The sequence below is a fragment of the Poecilia reticulata genome, chromosome 17 (assembly GCF_904066995.2).
Source record: "Poecilia reticulata chromosome 17, P_reticulata-male-v2, whole genome shotgun sequence".
Classification (NCBI taxonomy): Eukaryota; Metazoa; Chordata; class Actinopteri; order Cyprinodontiformes; family Poeciliidae; genus Poecilia; species Poecilia reticulata.
Window position 1 is genome coordinate 28,119,719 of NC_088846.1, and position 24,561 is coordinate 28,144,279.

Genomic DNA, 24,561 nt, shown 5'->3' on the forward strand with positions numbered 1-24,561 from the left:
AACCTGGGCGGAGGGTGGGAACGCTGCAGTGATCCAGGCAGGTCAGCTCACCATCGTCTGCAGGGCGCCATGGCTGGATGTATTTTATCTACTTTACTGGTTTGTGACTTTCTCTAGGACTAACTGCTCTTCCTCCCATGTTTTATGGTATGAAAAATCATTTCTGTAAACAATTTTCTCAACTGTTTTTGGAATCCTCTCTGCATCTTCATCCTGCTGCAGGTTGTAAATGCACTTCTTCTCTCATAACCCAGCAAGTATAAGATATTTGTAAACAATTATTAGAGAACAAATCACTCATCCTTCAGCTTCGAAAAGTTTTGAGTCCATAAAAAGTGCTGGAGCAGGGATTGCTATGTCTTTTCATAAAAATCAGTGATAGATGCGTTGCTTTGGACCAATCAGAGCGTCAGACCCGCGTCACGGAGCGGGAGGAGCTGTTCATGGTGCTGAAGGAGCCGTGGTTCTGACTCCAGCAGCTCAGACGAGTTACAAAGATCCAATTCAACCAGGAAGCTCAAAGTTTCCTCTGTCCAACTACAAACTGCAACCAAGAGTGGCTCTGCTGATCAATGTAGATGTGATCCATGAGGTAATATCTGTTTTTTAAAATCTATTTGTTACCTAATCTGACATTTATACATTTTGATGAAACTACTTTCAGTTTTACCAAACCTTTTTTTTTCTGCAATTAGGTTTTTGTGGTATGTCGTCCAAATATCACTGTACAGTTTTTATAAATGGTAATATCTCAGTATTAAAACAATGTTTTATATTATTTTCAGAATGACATAATTTACAATTCCATGACCAGCTGAACTCCTCGCCTTATTTACATATTACAAATATTCTAACACTGCATAATGTGAGCCAGTATCTTGCATTAAATGAATTAATTTAGTACGTAATTACGAATAATTCATTTTATTCTTCCTATCGGCTTCTTCAAATCGACAGGAAAATTCTACCTGAACATGTTCACCTCTATTTGTCAACAAACTCAGATTTATTCACAGCCACATATAACCTCAGCACCTCAAACGCAGGAGCTGTTCAGCGTTGAGGCTGCGCCTGTCAAAGGAATATTTTAGCTTGATTGTGTGCCTGCGTGGAACAACAGAGGGACTCACTGCGGAGGGAGTCATTTCAGCCGCGCACAAATCTCATGGGTAATTAGAATCTCTGAACACATCAAAAAATGAAAAAAAAGAAAAGAATCAGCCTGCTTTATAACATCTCGCCGGCAGCTTCATAATACATGGAGAGCGAGAGAGGAGGAGAGGGATGAAGAGGAGGTGGGCTGTTGAAGTGAGTAGCTGTACATCGAAATTACGATGGCACTCGACAGAATGCAACCGAGGTTCAATCGAGATTTTCATCTGCGGGAACAGACGAGGCTGAGAGGGCTGCTTATAGAAGCTGTGGGTGTAATGAGATGTACAGAGGCGCAGAGACACGCAGAACGGGGGAAGGATGAGAGGAACAAGAGGTGTGTGTTTGCACGTGAAGGGAATGCTCTGTGTGTGCAGGAAACGCAGACGGCCATGTTTCACACGGGGCCAAAACAGTTCAGCTAGCTCTGGAAAAAAAGCTTTCAGGAACGACAGAGAGGAAGACGGAGGGAGCAAAGGATGCTTCATCAAGTCATGATGGACATTAATATGTAGACATTGTGCTTGTATGCTTTTTTTAACTTTGAGAAGGACCTGTAAGGTAATATATGCAAAGAAGAAATACTTTAGTAGTAATTTAAGCATAAAATCACAAAGATGACTGAGGGGTAAGATCTGGTTATTCTATTGTTTATGTTCCCTTGAATCAGTTTCTCCCATTTTCCAAGTGGAAACTTTGGGATGATGTTTCAGTGGATTTCTCTGCCCATCAACTCATCAGTGTGTTTGCAAACAGTTTAAGTTGTGAAACATCACAGCCCTTAAAGTCAATACTTCAGTTCTGCACAGCAGAAAAATCATTTAAACAAGACACAAAGAGTTTGCAGGAAGAAGTGAAGAAAAAGTTTATTCTTGTTTGTTTTACTCACATCAAAAACTGATGTAACTTTTGGAAATATAATCTGCAGGATTAAAAACTCCATCTACTTGGTTTTTATTAGGAATTATGTTTTTAAGCACATAATTCCTCCTCTTATCAAGTTTTTTAAAATCTAAGTTCAAAGCTTCCCTCTGAAATGACTTTTGATGCTCATTACTGAAACGGTTGTATGTTTCAATCTGAATATAATAAAGTACAGATCAAATGTATCAAATATTGATCTGAAACGTTTCATGATCACAAAATGCATAATCTTAGATGTGAAAGATGAGTCAGCGAAATAACAGCAAAGCGTCTGAACTGGAGACTCACCAGTATCATGTGGCCAGTGGAGATGTCCATGTTGGAGTGGGCGGGCTCCTCGCTCCAGGAGGAGATGCTGCCGCGTCCGGAGGGGCTGATGGCCGGACCGCCGTCGCTGAACTGAGACGAGACGCTGTTGATCCTGGAGGAAATGGGCTCAGGACGGTCCACGGAGGGTTTGACCGACATGCGCTGCCGACACAGTTCCTGCGGAGCGGAGGACACGGACTCATCAATCACAGCTCACCTCGACGAGACGTGACGCAGAGCTTTACGAAACATAACAGATTCTCTTTAACACTTAGTCTTCACAGGGACCATGTGAAACCTGGAGACTACAGAGTAGAGACATAAAACATGTGTCTGAATGTAGATACAATATCCCTCCTGTCAGATCAAATGCCGCTCAGTCAGAATAAAGTCCAGATTTATCCCACAGCCATCGCTGCACTTAACTCTAATTACGTAAAACATGACATGAAATGTAGATGGACTGCAATCAGAAAGCACTTTCAGGGTTTTACCGATCACTCAAAGCACTTTTACATTGAAAGTCGTATTCAGACTCTTACTTTACAGATCGGGGATGAACATTAGGGAAAGTGAGGTGCAGGGGAAGCTGGGATGAAGCGACGAGTTTTCAAAAGATTTCAAATGAGATCTAAAGTTCCTGTTGACAAACTTCACCTTCTTGACCTGAGTTTGTTTTAGTTTTATTTTAAGTTAGGCATCTGAGTTTCATGAGACTTAGATATGTTGTACAAGAAATCCAAAACGTGGGGACAAACTCTACGCATAGCTGTTATGACGTAACCAGCACAGCAGCTAAACCAGGTTTTTATTCCTGATGGTTCTCTAGAATCAGCTTGATTTGATGCCAAAATTGCAACATTTTCACATTCTCAGCTGATGTGCTTCTCTTTCACACTGTGTCAAATGATTCAAGCTCTTTGAATCATTTGCCTTCCCTCGCCTGTGGTGGCGCTGCATCAAGAACCACTGAAGGAAATGACACAGGAATCTCCAAAGAAGACGAGAGCGCAACTTGCTTCTTGGCAAAATGTAGACAAAAATGGAGTAGCATCAGATTTTAGCAGTTATAGGGTTTCTCTTTTGTCCTTGGTAAAATACCATGATCCATTTCTCCCAGTAGCGCTAGACTCTTCCATTTGATTTGGTTGTATTTACCCAGAATGCCCTGCTCTTGGAGGTGTTTCCGGTCCACTTGGCATTCACAAACAAATTCAAACCAGAGTTTACTTCAACTGAACCAAGATCAAGGTCTTTAGGTGAACCAGAGTTTGCTTTTTTGGTTGCAAGCAAGTTGCTGAGATAACAGGCATGAAACCCAGACATCTCTCTACCAAACGACCCGACCCAGCGGATTCTGGAGGCACCAAGGTTTTCCCAGGCCTGAAGGACACACAGAGTCCCTCAAACACGTTCTGGGTCTTCATGGCCATTCAGTCGGTTGAGCCCAGAAACCACCAAAGAACACAGAAGATCTGCAACACCTCCAGTTTTCCTTCCACTGCCAGATGATGTGGCATCAGTGGCAGGCAGCTGTATCTTCAAACCCAACTTTAAGTGTTGAGAAGTTGTGTCCTCTGAAGATTGTTTTTTCTCATTTTCTTTTGAAAAACATGAAATTTCAGGCACTTCATCAACTCCTGGCTTTCGTCCAGTAAGTCTTCGCTGCTCAGCAGGCTTTCACTGGTTAAATAAGGAAAACTTCAGAGAAAAGCCGTCTGTCACAATCTCTTTGCAGCAAATACAATATCTTCATTCATACGCCTGAGCAAACTGTCATTTTCTGTCTGCTGGATACGTGACCACAATGAAATATTAACACAGTGTCTAACTTCTCCTTCGCAGAGCTCCGAGCGCCAACGTCAGCCTGCTGTAATGAGCGACTGCGCCTCCCTCCGTAGATGGAGAGGACAATGCCGGGAGACAATGTGGCTCTAAATGCATGGCTATGATTTTACTCAGACTGCAAATGAGTTGCCTGCGCTGACAGAACAACACTTAACTCCTCATTTGTTTTTGAGATGGGAGAGGGAAGGAAGATTTTCAGACTAATCACCATAGAGAGTTAAACTACGTGAGCCGAGCCTGCGGACATTCTGCCACAAATCCAGAATTATTCCTTCCCTCGTTTCTGTCTGCAAAACTCGAAGACGGAATAAAGACATGTCAACAAACAGCAGAGATGGAAAGGTGAGACCTCAGGAAGACCAAACAAACAAAAGAGCCTAGAATGAACCTTTAAGATCTCTTGGACACATCAACCTCTGCAATTTCAAGAAATCACCAAATCAGTTTAGCTTTAACAATTACATGAATAAGAGTGAAGTTTTTGAGTCAAATGCAGCTTCATTATGGAATGAGTAAAACATACGGTAACACTTTATTTGAAGGGGTGTTGATAAGACTGACATGACAGTCATAAACATGTCATAAACTTGTCATAAACATGACATACATGACGAAGCCTTCATAAATACTTACAGCAGTTGTCATGAAGTGTCATTTGGTAAATAATGACACTTTAAATGCAAAGTTTAATTAAAATGTGCATTAAAAGTGCCGTAATGTATCAAATGAGATGTCATGACAACAGTCATAAACATTCACGAAGACTTCTTCATGTTCATAACAGATTTTATGTCATGTTTATGACGGTGTCATGTCGTATACACGCCTCTTCAAACCAAGTGTTACCAAACACAGTCATTGTAACTATCTGAAGCATTTCTGACACCATTTATGTAGAAGCACTTTGGTGGAGCTTCAGATCATAATCAGTAAGAACCACTCATTTGCTAATTGCACCTTCAGAAAACTGTATTTGTCTCCAGACAGACATGGAAATAAAAGCCGAACCTGTCACACTGGCACAGGCTCTGCAACGTCTTCCATAGATCCATAAATCACAGAGCTCCACCTGCAAGGACAGCAGCTACAGCAGGACAGCAGAGCCAATCTCCGTGGGAATCTGTGTCTCCTAATGAGGGAGATGCTGATGATTAACCGACAGCGCGTCTGACTGACAGCAGAGGTAATGTGAGAGGGCCTTCATTAGTCCGTATCAGATCTAACGGATGTTCTCGCAGGTCGGCAGGCTGACACTGATCCATGGGCTCGGACAAGGACTCATAAACGCGTTCAGATTATTAAAGCACCTGGGTTTAGGGGTTATGGCTGGAAGGCAGGTGAAAACAGGCTGGCACGGGACACAAGACTGTTATTCTAGTAAATAAAATACGACAACTTTAAATCTGAGATGACAAACTAAGATTGCATTTTAATAAATGTCTGAACATCTCCAGCTATAAATGTCTTAAATATTCCAACAGGAAGTATTTTTAAAGGATTATTTCTACATATCCAACCGTTTTGTTTCTTTACATTTGACTTTTTGCGATTCACAAAATGAGAACAGAGTAATAAAGTTCTGACTGATTGCTGCAGACTTAATGGATTTCTCGGATTTAGTCGTGAGTCTCTGCTTACTGATCCACAGAGCTGTTCGTTTGGACGAGTAAATCATCTTATCTCATAACAAAAGCCCTTTCAATCAATATTCTGGATCAAATGATTCATGCACGAAACAATTAACCATGTGATAGCACCATTAATGTATGACAAAGCTCTCCAAATGAGAAAATCAGACTGGCTCTCAGCACAACCACACATTTTTAAATGATTCTTATCCATCTTGGTTCTGAGTGTTGAACAGAGTCGCTACAAGATTCTGAGCCAACATGGTTTCTAACATACGGAAGAGTCCAATGTGGGATTGGATTTATGAAATGGTTAATTATTTATTGGAGCTGTCAGAAAAGTATTTTTTATCGCACTCTTTGGATTATGAATATTAAGTCCAAGGAACTCAACAAACTGAGATTTTTCTATAAAAAAAAACTACAGAGTCAAATATCAGTTTGAACCAAATATTTAAAATCACTGACAAAGTCTGGAAGTAGTTGCTTCAGATGATATGAAACTGGTTAGAAACCAACAAGGTTCCAGTGTCATGAACTGGAAACCACTGGAATGCCAGTATCACAGCCCACAGGAAATAACTTTTTACATCACAATAGAAACAGGAAGAACAAAAGACCATGTCTATAGAAAAGAGCTGGATTGAAATTTGCAGAAACCAAAAGTCTTCTGGAGGTTCAGGTGAGACAAAACTGTTCAAGGTGTTTGGCCACAGTGACAAGAAGGGAGTTTGAAGGCGTCCAAACCTACAAACCGGCTGTCAAACTGCCAAAACCAGTACATTACATAAAAATAGAGAACAGTAACATTCTTCATCACCACGAATAAGCAGCTAAACGGTTCAAATACCGGAATGAACTCAGTGCTCCAAGAGAATAATGACACTGGCTCTGGAACAGATAAACTCACATATGAAGGTTATCTAATGGTCTTTTTAAAACCACAACCTCAACAGTAGCTGTTTCTTTTTTAAATTACCAGATTTGCCCATTGAGCAAATTTATTTTCGAAATGTCAAGTTGCACAATTATATGGTCAATGGAAACACAGCTACTGCGTGATGGTCCATAAGAATCCAAAATAATCCAAATGTTTATACAAAGTAAGGCGACAGTGACCAAATATCCAGCCAGAAACAAGAAACACATGCAACTAAAAAACATTTAACAGCGACTGGAGGGGAAGTGTGAATATACTTTATGATTTACAAATAATTCTTACCAAATATTGATCAAAGATAATTCCTATTTCATCCAAACTTGTGCTCCAGTTTTTATTTTTTAAATTTCCTGAAATTGTGTTTAATATCATTTAATTAAAACAGTTCAATTAAACCAATAAAAATCCCAAATCAGTTCCCTTCAAGCCCAAGATGAGCTGAGATGGTTAATCAGTCATATTAAATTAATATCTCTTCTTTTCAAGTACAGTTTTATAATGAACTCTTCAGACAAGTTTATCTTGAAATAAAAAATATTTTTCTCCAGTCGATGAACAGACTCAGGGCCGACATGTTTCACGTGTCAAAGTGGTGAGAAAGTGGAAAAAATCTGATGGATCCAACAACATTGATTTTTTATATGTTTAATAAAAATCAAATATTGTCTCGATGAATTAGTCTGACTCTCTGGCTGTTTGTACGGTTTTGTGCCTCAGAGGGAAATCGCAGAACGATCCCAACACAATGAACTTTGCAGCTGCAGCAATTTTTTTTATGATGTAATTAAAGCTGCTTCAAAATGTCTTTCCTCTGAGAGCCAATTAGAGGGCAAAGAGTGAAAAAATTTAAAGAACCTGTGTAACCCAGACAGCTTTACAGCGTAAAGAGTGCAAATTTACCACTCTGACGCCTCCGATCTCTGAGCTGCGAGCACACAGAACCTTTATTTACACCGTATCGATTCCCACATTTCATCCCACTAATCTCACTGCGTTATGATATGGAGGCCACTCTGCTGGGACTGCTCACAGCTTTTCTCTGTGTTTTTAAGTTTATGAGTCAGGACCGGCCTGAACAGAAATGTTTCATCTGAGCCTTAATGTTTCTAATACAGTTTAGTCCAGTGGTTCTTAAAGTTTCTTGAGGTACCGAACCCGCCAGTTTCATATGCGCATTCACCGAACCCTTCTGTAGTGATGAATAAAATATTATTTTATTTATCGGTTACGGTTAGAGTCTAGTTGGGTCACCCCAAGATCACTAAGTCTTCTTAAAAGGTAGAATCTCTGAGAACGGTTCTTCAAAATATTGTCAGTGTTTTCAGCAAAGTTGAGCTGACTGTCCAGGAACGACCCAAGGTATTTAAAATTTGCCAGTTTCAACAGGTTGGCCATCGAGAGAAACTGGAACCACTTTAAGGTCTTGTTTAGATCATTTAATTAGCTCTACATTCTTAGGATAATTACAAATTAATAATAAATAATACATACTCTGCGGCATTCTGATTTAGTAATGTAATTATATTAGTTGTGTTACCACCCCCACGCCACTAGAGGCAGTAGGAACCCCGAAAAGATGTGACTAAGGAGCAGATTTTGAAGTACACCGAAAGCTACAGAATTTGGTAAAAACTGTGAGCTTTACTGAAGTAATTAAAGACACAAGTTGATATACATCCTGAGAGTGGAGCTCTTTCATCACGACATTTACACAAATGTGTCTTTACCTCCACAGCAGAGGCTCCGCCGAACCCCTGAGACCGACTCACCGAACCCCTGGGGTTCGATTGAACCCAGGTTAAGAACCACTGAGTAAAACCTAAGTGTGGGTGGATTGAAAGTGGTCTGAGAATAAGTTTTGATGGTAAAGCGGTGATGAAATCGTCTTTTCCAGGACATTCACGTTGGGAAGAACGTGTTGGACGGCTCTTAAATCATTTGCTTTCTGGCAAATCAAAAACGTTGCATCAGCCGCTTCAACAACTACATTAACTTTGACTTTTATAAGATAAGTGGATCAATGTTTACAATGATGGATTATTTATCTCTGTCAGGCTTTTCAAATCAGCTTTAAAATACAATTAGATGAACGAGAATTAATGTGTCTGGAAGGGAGGACAATGTTAAAACTGAAAGTGACTCAGATAAAAATGATAATTGGATCTTTTTTTTTGGCATGGATAAAAAGTGGAAAATAAAAGCTTAAGTCACAGTTGAAGGACAGCAGACTTACTTTTTTTAATCACCTTTCTGGCTCTGACTGTGTCAATGATGATACACAAGACTTTTCTTGACTTGAAATAAAAATACATCCAGATTCAGTTTGTATTTGTTCTTAATATTTACAGTATTTGTACCTCTGTTAAAGGTCAATTTTGTAGAAATTTATAGTTGGACAACAATGATTTTTTTTTTAATCGTTGTCCAACTTAGTGGCATTAATGACCAAAAAAGATCCATCTCAATAAGCTAAAATATATTTGTTGAATTCCCCTCACACCTTATAAAAACACAACATCTGATAGATTATATCAGACCAATTAAAAACATTTTTAAAACATAAATATTAGCTGAAGGCAAAATCTTTTCAAAAGGTTCTTTTCATCTGACAAACAAGCCTCTCAGTTTCCTGAGACTCATCTGGACGCGTGAACTAAATACAGCTGGGACATTTTTGTAATTTATGTTTTAACATTAAAAAATAATCTGCCAGAGAGTCCAGGGCTTTTTTCCCTGTGGTATAAATATGACTTTACACAGAATGTTCAAAAGGGGAAAGACAGGAGAACAGTTGCTGGTCTGACTCAACCACAGCTGCAATCAGAGCTAAAATAAAAAGTTTAAATGTTGGATGGTTCAGGTGTGGGGATTCATAGAATCGGAGGTAAAAAAAATATCTGCTCACTTGTTTGAGAAGCGAAGCAGTTCTCAGTGGGAAATAATGCTGCTGCAATAAAAAATTAATTCGTTTTAAGGCTTTTTTTCCCCTTCTTTTTATCCCATAGTGCCAATGAATGTGGATTACTGTATTTATTTTCTGGCAACAACAGCAGAGAAATCTATGAAATTCAATTACTCTTGAAGAAAGATGTCGAGAAAGATGACATCTTCAGAGAAAATGTCCTTGTAGATCAGAAGAAACGCGTACGCAGCTCCTACAATTAAGCTGAGACAGACTGCTGTATCTGTGTGATCTGTGCCCTTTGGTGCATCTCTGGCTGCAAACATTAAAACATCCCCAACACCTCTTCTTAGAGGCGACAGGCCGGGGACTCTGAGGGGCTGCATGCATCACCATGGGGTGAAAGTAGGCGTGTCTCTGCAGCAGGGCTGAAAGGGGGGCTGCCTCTGTTTACATGCTGCTCTGGCCAAAGCAAATTCAGAGGCCTCAGTGTTGGAACTCTGAATAAAAGCACAAACAAATAAAAGGCGGAATAAATATGGCGGAGGCTAAAGGGAAGCCGAAGTGGGGGTCAAGGGGAGAAAAAAAAAATGAAGAAAATCCTGCACAGATTTGTGTTTAGCCGATGATTTATTATGTGATAAAAAGTAATCTGGCACTACAATGCTTATTTTTTATTTGAGTTTTTTTGTTTTGTTTTACCTTACTTGACCTGAAGGCTTAACAGTGTTGGCTGGTAGAATTCATTATTAAATAAACGTTAAACCCTTTCCTAATCTCCTCATGCAGTCTGATATGGAAGTACTCAGGAATGGTTGCGACTGAAATAAAAGCTTTGCAATGGCTAAATTAGAGCCAACTTCATTTTACAGATAAACTGTCTAAATAGGTTCTTAAGAGTGCTACTTTTACGTTATTCTGACATTTTCATGTAAACTTGTTTAATGGGGTATATGCATTTTTATGCCACATAGAATGGTTCCGGTTAACAGGCAACAGTATGTTAACAGTGGCTCCTCAATCTTGCAGGACTATTAATGATGCTTTTATAATTATTCAGACGTCCTGAAACGCTCCAACAAAGGATTTAAGATGGATGTGTCAAAACTTCACAATAACTTTGAAGGTAAGTCAATAAATCATTTGTATTCATCATAATGCCTCATATGCCTGACGTAGCTAACAGACAAGCTTACAAAGGTGCTATGTAAACGTTGAGTGTTTTAATTATCTGTGCATTGTTCAATCTACATATCTATGCTAGATATAGATATACATCTATACAACCATATATAGATCTGTCTATATTGTGCCCAAGCTATCAGTCGAAGCTGAAGTTAGCTTCTGAATGTAGCATCTTATTCGGAAAATAGCTAAAGGGCGATTACACTTAATTTTTCACTATCTTGAGCTTTTTTAATGTGTTGTACTTTAAAAACAACACCTAGACATTTCAAACCTAACTAGATTATTCTGTAACAACAGCAAAATAAATGAAACATTTGTGAAACCTTCTAATTGATTTGTGAAATTTGTAAAATCTCAATAGATTCCAGAACACATTAGATCTGAATTATTAATTTGGCATTATTTTTTATTTTAACTTTCCGTTTTCTTTCTTTTTTAAATCTTTATTGTAGTTGGAGTTGGACAGTTCTGTTTGGTGGCTTCCTGGAGGGAGAGATTGGCTGAGCTAATGTTGCCAACAACTTTTCTCCTGCTATTAACGTTTTTGGTTTTCTTTATATATATAAAGCATTTCTATCAGTTGCTCTTTTTCCATTTTGTATAAAGTATTTGCTCTATTATTTTTTTTTTTTACCTTAATGCTTACCTGGTCAGTTGAGGTGGAAATGTACATCCTCTTGATTACTGACAAATGTCAGAACCACATGGACTGAGCTGGTTACATCAGATCAATCTGAATCTTTATTTCTCATTAAACCGACTTATTGTAATTTTAAGACATTGTTATAAAATTGCATCTTTATTCTGCTGTAACGATGACTGCATTCTTGCAATTAAAATTTCTTGTATCGTGTATTAATATTCACATTTCTTTGCTGGTATAACTTAAATGTGTTGCATTTTAACATCTCACTTGAATTCCTAATCTACATGCAAATACTTGATATAACGTAAACACTGAGAAATGGGGAAAAAAAGGTTTGAGAAATGTAGAGAATGACAAATGAGATTCAGTTTTATGGTACAAACAGGATAGCAAAATGAACAGTGAATATATAATATACTTCCTAGCAGCTAATCAGACATCAGACTTGTTTGCCTTTACTGGTGATGAAAACTCGTCACTCTGGAGGAGAGGAAGACCGGCTCAGCCCCGTCCAGGATGACAGCAGTGTCAGGTAGCCAACAAAGTCTGCAGGTAGATTTTTGCATATCTGGTGCTCCAGGTTCAAGATCATAGTTTAACCAAGTACTGTAAATAAAAAGTTAGTCCACGTTGTGATGATCCGGCAGACCGAGGACTGATGGACGCCGTCAGCTGGTCCAGGTGCTTGGATCCAGTGGAAAGGTAATCGGAACAATGATCATGGCTCAGAAACGCATCACGAGGTGTTACGATGCAAACCTGAAAAATTAAAAACAAACAAAAACTAAAAAGCGTCCATATTTAGCTGCACAACGTAATCAAAACTAATAAATCCTCAGCTCTTTTTGAGAGTTTTGATTGAAAATAAATTGACAATATCTCAGGAAATTAAATGTTTAAGTGAAATAGTTCTGGTATCACAAAGAAACTGAAAAACAAAAAAAATTTTCAGAGTTGTAACAACACTGAAGTTACTGAGTAAGAGTGAACTAAAATACTACTTAGAAAATGCATGTTAAAATCTGAATACTCTTTTGAAAGTGTGCAGCTGAAATTAATTTAAACTACTAGCAGGCAAAGCACAGTGTCCGCCTAATACCTGCACCAACAGTAATACAAAAAATTATGCATATAAGAGGCATTAGTTTATAAAAGTCGAGGCAAACATAAATTTACCATTTTAAAAACAAAAAGCAGTGGGAGGATGTAACTTCATAACCTCATTTTCTAAGAAAAATCTCAGAGGGGAAAAAAGAGAAATTACGTCTCTGTAACGCAAGAACAGATTATAGCAGGCAAGTGGAAAAATTCACTCTAACTTGGATTATAATTATGAAACAGGTAGATGTCATATTTTCGAGATTCGGGAAATACGTGATTTCTACCATTTGTTCTGTGTGTTTTTTATGTGGATCGGTGCCACTTAAACGGCTGTAAAGCGAAGGTTTTGGACCTTAATCTGACTGACTACCTGTGTGGTTTGGATCGGACTGAAGCGTTGCTGCCCTCGGTTGTTCTTAAATTACCTGCTCGGTATCGGAGGGGCTCGTCGCTCCGACTGCATGTTAAATGTATTTTATATAATTGTCATATAAACAAAAACTAAGGAGTTGCCTAAAAATAATTTAATAATCCATATAACACAAACGCAAACATCAACACACGTATTTACTTACCTTGTGCCCAATCGCTGCCTCTGTTCTCAGCCTGTTCCCGTAGCAGTGGATTTCCTCCGGCATTATTTTACTCCAACAAATTATTCCAGTGAACGAAGCTCGTACAGCTCCCTTTTAACCTCCGTCTTCCCATTTCTGACGCTGGATCTTCAACATCCTCAAGCTTTGAAATAGCAGGCAGCTACAAACCGGGTGTTAGGTGTAGTGGCTAAGTTTTGGCTACAGTCCGCTGTCGCCTTGATATCAGCAGGAAAATGAAAAAAACTAAGCACTGGATGGTACCGGCTAATTACTGGACACAACGGCACATCACAAAACTCGATTGTTGTACCAGTAGCTCAGATATTTTAAGTTTTGCGTCTTTTTCATGGTACAGATCTTGCAGCTTTGGCTGAAAACAATAGGAGCAAGCAGGACCCGGAACCAATCTATGTGGCATAAATTCAAACGGAAATACGTCACCACCTCTCGTGGCATATACCCCATTCTGCAATATTTTTGGCCTAAAGCCATCTCAGTGCTGCCCTCCTGGGGTTGGAGGGTGCAGCTGAATTTTCCTGTTGGCTACAAGGACGTTTTTAATCAGAGGTTTCCACTCATTACTTATTTATTCTGCATATCCTGAGGTAAGAATGCACCTATGGATGATTAAATGTGTTGTCAAAATATGGTGAATGTGTTCTGATAGGATATCAAACCCAAACTGTATGATTAAGATGCGCATGAGGTCAGAAAAAGGTCATTTCCTGGGTATAAAACTGCCGTGTTGAAGATTATCTTTTTTAAACAATCAGAAAACAACTAGCGGAGGTTGTATGCAGCCAAATCTAACTGATGCATAAAGAAGCATTTAGTTTTATGTGCAGACATAAAACTTCTTCTCTCCCATTTCCTGTGAAAAGCCACTAATTCCTAAAAATAAAACACATTTTTCTCTGCATCATAATTCAAAAGGTGTCGATAAATGAAAACGTTATGTCTGGATGGAAAGCGGTTCACACTAGAACAGAATCAACACGTCCTCTCCAGTTAGTTCCACTTCATTTTATCTAAAATGAATTTTTCATTAAGTCCTAAAGATGCAATCTGAATGTGTGCTACAATTAAAGTTAAAGTACATGTTGTACCGGAGGAGGAAATCATGTTGATTGTTAGATGGGCTCTGTAATAATCAGCCACCAGTTGTGTTTGTTCCTCGGTGATCTGACCCCTCCACCTCGGTTGGTCAGTCTAATCTATCCGCTCTTCAGGTCTGAACCTTATGCATCTTCCTTCCCTTCTGCGTTCTCTGCACTGGCAGCCTGCTCCAGTATCATGAGCCACTGTAATGGCAATAAAATTGATCAATGTTCTAGTTTTTATTGAGTTGGTTAGGCAATATAAAATAGTTCTCTCATTACAGATCCTTTTAAGTGATTTCATCAGGCTGTAAAGCAAACAGGTTAATGTCAGACTTGGTCCTGGTGCCACAGAGTTGTGACGTCATGATGCCTTTTATGCTACGGTTAAATCTTTTATTGCCAATTTAGACTGCATTATTATGAGCTTATGACAGGTCCTTGTATTCAATATCGCGACTCTTGCACTTGTTATCCTCAGAAGCACAAACTATGATAAAACAATCTGAGATCTGGGATGACCAAATATATCAAAATGAAATATTTTTGATCAATTTTCATGATAACTTTGGTGATTTTAAATTCTTCTTGGTCTCTGGATTTATGTTAAATCTGTACTTCATTCTCCGTGTTTTGACTGAAATGTTTCATTTTTTGTTCATTACCCTCATTTTCTGAGGTGAGGGTTGGACTATCGAATCAGCTGAGCTACTATTTCACTGTGACATTAAAATATGGCCCAAAATGTTAAATGCAGTTAAATCCAGATTCAGCTCCATTCAGCCATTTTGCAAGATTAAATGTACAATATTGTGATGGCAAAAGATGTAATATTTACCAAGCTAAGAGTAAAAGTCCCATTAATTTACACTCTGTATGCAAATGAAAAACCATTTGGATTCATTTTTTCTAAGCTTGATGCACAAACTTGACATAAGTCGTGTTTCCTTTACAAACATGTGCAAAATCTTTTCAATATTTTACAATTAAAATGTCGAAAAAACACTATTTCGCTATTTGAATTAAGGAAGAAATGCACTTAAAGTCGTACGCGAATAAGCTTGATCACATGATAAGTCATTAAAAATTACAGATATACTCATAACTCGGCCATGGCGCTCATCTTCCATCAGACATCACGATGTCTGATGGAAGATGGGAGCAGCGACGCTTGGGAGCAGCGATGCGTGCCGCATTTTGGGGAAACTGTAGTTGGTAAAATCACAGAAGAGCTTTGGATCCAACACTTTTGAATGACACACAACTTTTTATGAATTGTGTGATGCTGTGATAGCTCTGGTCATCAGCTGCTCATTTTCCATCAAGGCGAGTCTCTACAAATAAACAGGTTGATGGTAAAAAAAAAAGTGTTTCTATTGCAGTTTTGCACAAAACACCAATTCTGATACGGCAGAAAACCACCTCATCCTACAGCTAAAAGTTATCAAAATACTTTCTAAATTTTAGTGTTTCCTTTAAGCAAATGTATTTTCAGATTTCAAATTTGTGCAATTTTATGGAAGCAACTATAGTTGCAGGGTGCATAAATACTTAAGAATGCTGGGGTATTTATGAAAAATATAGATTTTATCAATGTCACAAACAATATTTTTATCTAGTAATGGAAGCAATTTTGCTATCAAAACTGAGTTTTACCAAGACTCTGATTTACATCAAAAAAAGCATGAATTTAGACAGAAAAACAAATAATCATCAATAAAACCGTAAATATTGAATGTGTTTGTTTTCTCTCTTTGAAGTTTAGGGACCATTGTTAATATTTGCATTTCCTTCTGATGTAGGTGACATCTCTCAATGCATGAAACAATCAGGATAATGTCTCATGCTCTAAATGAAATACGCAGATTTTTTAAATTTCATTCCTTGATAATATCTGCTGAAAGAAAAAAAGGACTTCAGATGGAAGATGAGCGGTAGAGATAATTTAAACGTGACACCGGCTCAGTCATGGATCAGTCCAGAGCCTCAGTGACTGACGGGCTTCATATACCGACTCTTCGCCAAACGCTCCGATACGCCATGCTGCGTCGACGCCCGTCAATCAACGGCGTGTGTCTCCTTTGTCTGCGCCGGCCAATCCCATGTTGCGGCTACACCCGCAACATGGGATGAGATGGGGCGGTGACGAGAGAGGGAGGGGGCGGAGCCAAATACATGGAAGGTGAAGTGGGAGTGAGCAAAGGTACGAAGCGAGGCCTCAAACAAACGGGACATAGGGGGAAGAATGCTTAACATGCAGCCGACTGGTGAGCTGTGTGTGTGTGTGCATGTGTGCGTGTGTGTGGGTGTGTGTGTGTGTGTGTGCGTGTGTGTGTGTGTGTGTGTGTGTGTGTGTGTGTGTGTGTGTGTGCGTGTGCGTGTACGTTTGACAGTCAGCATGAAGGAGCTGCAGTACTAAAACCTTCAGGCAGCCTGCCGCTTTCTGTCTGCTTTAATTGCTTGTAGCCCCAGAGACTGCACACACACACACGCATACACGCACACACACACACACGTATACAGGATCCAACCCAGGGAACCCCTCCACACCGCCGTGCCGACAAAGAGACGAGGTTTACACGGCTAAGATGGGAGCTGAACAGTGAGGCTGACAACGCCAGAACTGAGCGAAGACGAGGGGAGAAGAGGATCAACAGAGGGAGCTCTGGGATCAGTCAAACAAGTAAAAAACGAGCAAAAACCGGCATAACCTTGATTAATTATGACCTCACACACAATTTAAAGCTATTTGTTTCCATATTAAGTGGAGTTTTGTGAGTAAGTTGTCAAATCCTAACCACAGACCATAATTTTACTCTAATATTTGTTAGTTCTTTCTTTCTCCTCACAGCTAAGCAACAATTTATCCACAAACATTAGCGTCAAACTTCTGTGCTGTCTGACGCAGCATTACAGTCTATTTCAGGAGTCAAAAATCTCTGGAGAACAGCAGAAAGTGTAGGCACTTACATGTGGAGTGTGTGTGTGTGTGTGTGTGTGGGGGGGGGGGGCTTATTATAAAATCAATGCTCACAGGACCACTCTCATTTAAAAACATGGCGGGGAAAAGGTCAGCGAGAGCGACGGAAAATAATCTCAATCTAATTCTTTGCTCAAAAAGCCACTTAATATTGGATTCTGTAAATTAAATTTCACACTCGGCTATTCTGGCCAAAGGATAATTGCAGCCAGCAAACGAGGAGGAATAAAAATAACTGGAGGAGGAAAAAAAAAAAAACAGAAAACCTGTTGGGTTTCTTTTATTGCTTCAAGCCTTAAGCAGGAAATAATGGCGAGAGACAAAATACACTCACTTGTTTAAAACATGACGAGAAAATCTTTATCAGCAGCAGCTTCCTGTAGTTCCCTCACCAGAAGGTTTAAAGAGAAACTGGTGTCACATATATTAATAATGCAATCATATACTAATCAAACAGAGGTGAAAAAACCGAGCTTTTTCTGACAATTTAAGAAAAAGGGTAGAAAACTCCTTCCATATCTCACTAGCTTGTTCTCACCCTCAGTCTACCAAATGTATTTATTTTTTTACATTTCAGCAGGACAGATGTGATGAACCTGCTCAGGCTGACCAATCAGAGCTTTAAATCTAACAGGAAACAGAGGAGAACGTAGCATTCAGTTAGCCACATCAACGGACCATTAGCAGCATAACACTTAAACTTTGATACAGCAAATTCAACAAACCAGCTCAAAGATCAGGCTCAACAAAAAGTCAAACCCAATACTAAATGTGTGTTTTTTATGTTTAAAGCTAAGTGTCAATAAGTTACTGCGTGATAAAATCTTTTCATTAAGTGTATGTTTTTTCCCTTTTTTATTAAATGCACTAAAACTTAAAACTGTAATTTTTCCAGTCTGTTAATGTGCCACAGTTTGTTTTATTAGAAGTATTTCGTTTTGAGTTTACCAGCTTAAATTTAGGGACATAAAGGTGATTTTACTGGATGCTGAGTATGTCTGTGTGAGCAGCAATCAGTCAATTTCTTAATTTCCTGTTTGACTCAAAACAAATGTTTTAGTCTTTTATGTTTACTATTCATTGCATTAGTTGAAATAAGAGCTTACACAAATAAGATATGCTCCTAGAAAATTCACTTTTTTTTAACTTAATTTTGAAAATGTAATTTTTTTTCCCCTCTCAGTGAAGAAACAACCGGCTGGGCTAGCAGCTGCTCTCTTCGGTGTGGATGTTGTTACATTAGGAAGAACACTACATGGGCTTAGTGTAGGTGTGATGTTTACAGACAGAGAGGAGAATAAATACAAACTGTTTTCTACAAGCTGCTATTCATAAACACAACTACGCTTCAACATTACAGTTTACAATGCTAACGGCTAATTGTGCTGCTGGCAGTTTAAAATGATGCCTTTGTTTGAACACGTTAGCATAAAAAAGATTTCAAAAAGACTCTGCATGCAACACAAAACATATAAAATATTTAAAGCTTTTCTTTTTGGATTCAGAGGATGCAGTGACACCTCCTACCTGATAGGTGGCAGTAGCATCGCCGCCACTGTCTGTGCCCAGATTGGTGAGCTTCTCCTTGAGCTTGTGGTGGGAGCGATGGCGAAGGCAGTAGACCACGGTGGAGGCCAGCAGCACGCCGACGATGCAGAGGATGGACACGACGGTGAGGATGAGGAACTTGGTGGATTCTCCCTGGCTGTACTTGGTGGGGATCTGCTTGATCTGGCTTTCCTGTTGGCCACCAAACAAAAGAGTTCACAACATTTTACTTTTGTTTTTATCTGCTGCATATGGCTCATTTTGTAGCTCAATGAGGCGTGGGACAGCTAACACTGTAAAAAAAAAGTACTTTAATTAAAGCTGAGAAACTGAAATATCACCACTCTGGTTAATTAAAAACTTTCATGTTTTACCTAAAGGAAAAACAAAAACAATTACAAATACATCCTCAGATTGTTGATTAATGCTGAATGCACATTTGAACTTTGCAGAATGAGCAAAAGTCAGTTATTTTAAATATTATGGAAAAATAATGTTGTAGTTTCCTCGAGTGGAAGAATCAGGAAGTTTGTTGCATGAAACAAAAACCCTGAGCAGTGAGGAGACATGATAAAAGTCTGAATTCAGGAAAGTTTTATTCATTCAATCAGCCATTTCACAATAAGAGACACAATTTGCTCTTTGTAAAACCTGCATTTCAAATCACATTTCATCCATTTCAGTCTTAATTTAACCACTTACTTTAATTTAATAGTCAGACTCAAATTATTAGAGTTGTATAATTTGCATGTTCTTCATTATGGTCTTTTTAAGGTAATTGAACCATTTTGTGAGGCTTTTTTACTATTTTTCGTTAATGTCCATGTTTCAAATAATCTAAAATTAGATGGAATATTGCATTATTAACCAATAGCAAGGGTTCAATTAACAGATTAAAAAACATAATAAAAGAAAATATTGTAGGAATGATAAACGGTTTTCATCCTCAAAGCTCATGCAACCCAACAGGAGAACAAAACACAGAAAAATACAATTAAAACCTCCAAAAAAATGTTTTATTTAAAAAAAAAGTACATAAATAAAAGGCATCATCAGCTATTCCATTTGTTCTCTAAACAGAGAGACTTTCTTTCATATAAAAACCGGTTCATCTGTTACAGCAAAGAGAGAGTTATAGTTTTACAGTGAAGTAAAAGCTGCATGCTGAGTGAAATATCCATCCATCCATCCATCCATTTTCTTGCACCCTTGTCCCTCAGTGGGGTCAGGAGGGTTGCTGGTGCATCTCCAGCCAACGTTTCGGGCGAGAGGCGGAGTCACCCTGGACAGGTCACCAGTCTGTCGCAGGGCAACACAGAGACACACAGGACACACAACCATGCACACACACACTCACACCTAGGGACAATTTGGAGAGGCCAATTAACCTGACAGTCATGTTTTTGGACTGTGGGAGGAAACCGGAGTACCCGGAGAAAACCCACCATGCACAGGGAGAACATGCAAACTCCATGCAGAAAGACCGGGGCCGGGAATCGAACCCAGAACCTTCTTGCTGCAAGGCAACAACTCTACCAACAATGAAATGTGTGTAAACGAATTTATTGAAGTACTCTGAATAAAATATTACTGAGAGAAAGCATGAAAACCTCAGTTCTACTCAGACTTAGAACCCTGCATGAAATGTAATGAACGACGGCTCTGAATGGGCCTCGACTGGTAAAATTTGCTCAAATTGAATCCATTTTCTTTACACACACAAAAAAAAGGCTTCGGTTGTGTCCAGATAAACTGAGAGCAGATCGTGTCATAAATGCTTTTGCCTCTGTAAGCGTACAGTAAGAGTTTTGATTCATCCGCCCTGTTAGGAACTGTGTGACGGAGGTTGTTACTTGTGAGCTGCAGGGGCGTATGAAAACACACACTTTAAAGTGAGCAAGCTTTCAGGTGATTTTCCTGATCAGTCAGACAAGAGGAGCTAATCTGGGGATACATCTGACAGCGTGTGGGATGGGAACAACCCTGCAGGCTGCCGGATCGTCACTGCATGCTGCTTCATACCCCCGGATTAAAGCATCTGCAAACACAGGCCAAAAAACCCAAAACCCAACAAGGTAATCTGCGTGAAATGCATTAAGAGCATGAAGCTATTTTTGAAACTAATGATTCTCCCCTCAAGGAGGAAATTTACAAATAATTTTGCAAGATAAAAACAGCTCCTTCCACTATCTTTAATGCAAAGCGTTGCGTTTAATAAACCCTGAGCTAATCCAGAGGTACATCTGAGCAGAATGTGGGATTCTCCGCCGACCTCGGCTGCAATCTAACGCAACGCGTGAGAACCGGCTCCCTGAGCAAACAACTGGAGATTAAAGAACGTCCTTCCAGTCCACTCTGCCGCCCCAGATAACACAATGAACACAAGGCGTGCGATAAAAGCCTGCTCCGCTTCACCAGTGTATAAGAAGAAAAAAAAAACGGCTGCAATAATTTAAGAAAGAGGAAGAGAGTCTTTATTGAACTCCTAATTAAGTGCTGCAGTTCCAAACTGCTGCTCGCTGTTCATTTTCTGACATAATGGGGGCCTGTTGCATTTCTTCTTTTTTTACCTGACAAACTAAGAGTTAACAAAAGCCAACATAATTCCCCATTATTACATGCAGCGCTACAATGTTGGCAACAAAGACAGAGGCAAGAACCAACAGGAGGAGAGCTGCAAATTGCACTGCCAATTACAAGCCTGACAAAGACTGTTCAATAGAAATCAATAGCAGAAACAGCTCGTCCCTTTCTGGAAACGCAATTCCTTACCCCCTTCGGGTTTTTTTTTTTTTTCTGGGAAAATTTTGTTTGCAATGCTGGGTCTCTTCACATCTGAGAAAAGCAGCAGGTTCTCACTCGAGTTTAAGAGAAGAACCGAGGGGGGTGAAAAAAAACCCTGTCCCTCAGTAGTGGAGGTCACAGAGATTAGGTGAGGAGCAGCGTGGTGAGTTAATGGAATGGAGGCTTTGAGAGCAGAGCGGTGAGAAGGAGAGGGGAGGAGAGGGGAGGGGAACGGTCCTCCTGAATCCCTCCTGCCCGCCTGTCAGCACAGAGGAACTCCGGGAAGACGGGGGGGAAAAAAGGAGCGCCGCACACAAATCGGGAATTCTTGTGAGGTTTCAGGGTGCCACTCCCCCTGCCTCCCTTCCTTAACACCGTCGCCACCATCAACACTCGATAATTCTCCGCCCGACCCCCCTCTATGATTGCATTCATTTGCTGCTGCATTCAGCACCTCATAAAGAGCGGCTGCAGAATGGGGGGCCAGCGGTTAGCACACAGCTCCGCTTGGCCGCGATCCGCAAAAGAGCGAGCGCTTTCTAAGAACAAGCCTGATGGAAGTGCATCAATCTGCTTCAAACATGATGCAGGCAGGATAATTACAACACACCTCTATGGCTGCACATATTAATTCAGACATCTGTAGGAGCAGAAGGAACTGATTGTGTCTATTTTCAGTTTCTCTTCATTAATGTGGTTTTAATGTAAAAGATTGCAGCAGGAATAGCAGCTATTAAGGAGGCCTGATGAGGAGAAGTGGCTGAGCAGCAGTCTGGAAGTGTTGTGGGCTTGGCACGGCCATTAATAATGAATTATTGCTGATCCCACACGCTTCCAGCGGAGTAATGTTTGGTTAAATGTATTATTTTTTTATTTTCTTCACACACACCCCACCACCCCTTCTCAAACCCACAATACCGCGGATCAAATAACTTCATTTGTCATTTTCCTCCCCGAGTCGTCTCATTGTTTTGTCAAATGAAGTTTCACGGCGAGCCATCGCGCCTTGCTCTGCGAGTAATGGCCCATAATTCAGAGCTCTAACTGTAACAGCTCAGTCATCTTTCACGGGACAGATGCCGGCATTTCTAACACACACTTCCCCCTCCTCCTCCTCTTCCTCCTCTGGTCTCTTCATCATGGCTGCCTAGCATGTCTGTCTATTGATTCAAACAAATGTTGCTTGACCCCACCTGCTTAAACAAGTTTGGCTGCAGTTGTTAGTAGCAGCAGCAAAGGAGGGAAGCTGTGTGTGTCTGCAGCCACTCTGCAGGCGCTAAAGAGGAAAACGAAGCAAAAAAATTTGCAATCAAATGTTTTCTCCAGTCAGGAGGTGGAACACTGATGCATGCACATGCATGCATCAAACCGTGCAGCCTCCTGTGTGATGTGCAGCTCCAGGCGAGTATGTTAATACCCTCTATCTCTGTCTACATGTGCTATCTATACTGCGCTATACGTGTCGAATAATAAGAGGTTATCAGCTCGGCGCTGCAGCTTTGTGGCCTTTCGCTGTTATCCCTCCTGTGGCTCAACACTTTCACTCAAATTACATTTCACACGAGCTCAATGGGGAGAGCTAGGAGTGTCAGCGTGAAGCCACACCAAATTTTATGCACACTCATTCAAAGAGGAAAAAGCTCAAATATCATTTTATGTTTGTATTTATTAAAACAACAAAAAACATGTATTCTTTTTTAAATCCGGGGGCTTTGGAAATGAAGCAGGAACACCAACACCCCAAAAAGCAACAAACTGAAGGGACTTCCACCCCCTGCCACCCATCTGCTCTCACAAAATTCATTGTACTTGCAAATCTTTTGGTTTCGCAAACAATTTGCCAGAAGAATCTGTGGATCACACTGAGTGCGCAATTTCGCAAAGCCTCAGCGTCGCCCACCGAGGATGAAGTCTGCCTGTCTGCACTGAATCTGATGGATCCACCTTCTTTTTGAGCAAACACAGCGACCAGCTAAACACAGAACATGCTGAACTTGACGAGATAAATCTGAGATTTGACTTCTCATTAAACTATCAGCGTTAGCTGCGCTGCTAGTGACGTAATTAGCATCTTTTGATGCTCTTCTGGTTGTTAAAAAACTTAAATTGTAGTGCATAAATTTGAAAAGTAAGAGTAAACATGGCGTTATTTTAAGATGTCAAGATGTGCTGAATTAATAGTGTTAGGGTAGTTGATGTGTGTGTGTGTGTGTGTGCGTGCGTGCGTGCGTGTGTGTGTGTAAATAGGGTGTGGATTAGCCCGGCTCCCATAGACAAAAGGCAGATGGATTTGCACGGCTTTGGCTTATTCAGAATGAGTTAAAGAAAGGGGGAAAAGCGAAGGGGTCAGCGGGGTCGCAGCGGACTGCTATTGTTTTCCTCTGTGTTGACTTGCTGGAGGAAACAAAGATCTGTCTCTCATCTCTGACTCATCCTGGACATTTGCAAAAGTTCAGCTCGGTGTTAACGGAACCTCTCAGCAAACAGAAAGACAGCAACTCCACAAGCTGGCGGGACTTCACACACCCTTCCTCACCAGATGCATGCACACACACGCAGGTCACGTTCCACAGCAAACTGATCGTCAAACTCAAAGTTCACTTTAAATTCATCCTTAAATTTTAAAAAAGCCTATGAGACATTAAAGCGGTGTGCTGCGAACGCATTTCTGCGAGGCGCCAACCCGCAGACAGACTGGGATGCTCTTCCAGGATGACATTAAAAATGATTTGAATGTCGCACATCCTGCGGTGCAAAGCGGCAGCTCCAGAAAATGAAAACAGCAGCAAATCCCATTAAAGTGACTGTTATTACAACGTTACGGTGAGATGCAGCTGCGTGAAATCCCCGAGCCGGGGAGCCATCAGTCAGCCAGCGCCTCAACTCTGAGGATACTCCCAGCACACCTTTTACACAAA

General features: G+C 40.1%; 1 protein-coding gene across 2 annotated transcripts in view; it reads right to left on the reverse strand.

The window, feature by feature from the left end:
• LOC103480019 (receptor-type tyrosine-protein phosphatase N2-like) overlaps positions 1-24,561 on the reverse strand; it is a 187,743-nt gene that overhangs the window by 35,649 nt on the left and 127,533 nt on the right. For both annotated transcript variants that reach the window (XM_008434755.3, XM_017309950.2), the window contains exons 13-14: positions 18,839-19,051; positions 2,365-2,562 (exon numbers count right to left, since the gene is read on the reverse strand). In XM_008434755.3, the coding sequence (XP_008432977.3) occupies positions 2,365-2,562; positions 18,839-19,051 (411 nt within the window). The remainder of the gene's footprint in view (positions 1-2,364; positions 2,563-18,838; positions 19,052-24,561) is intronic.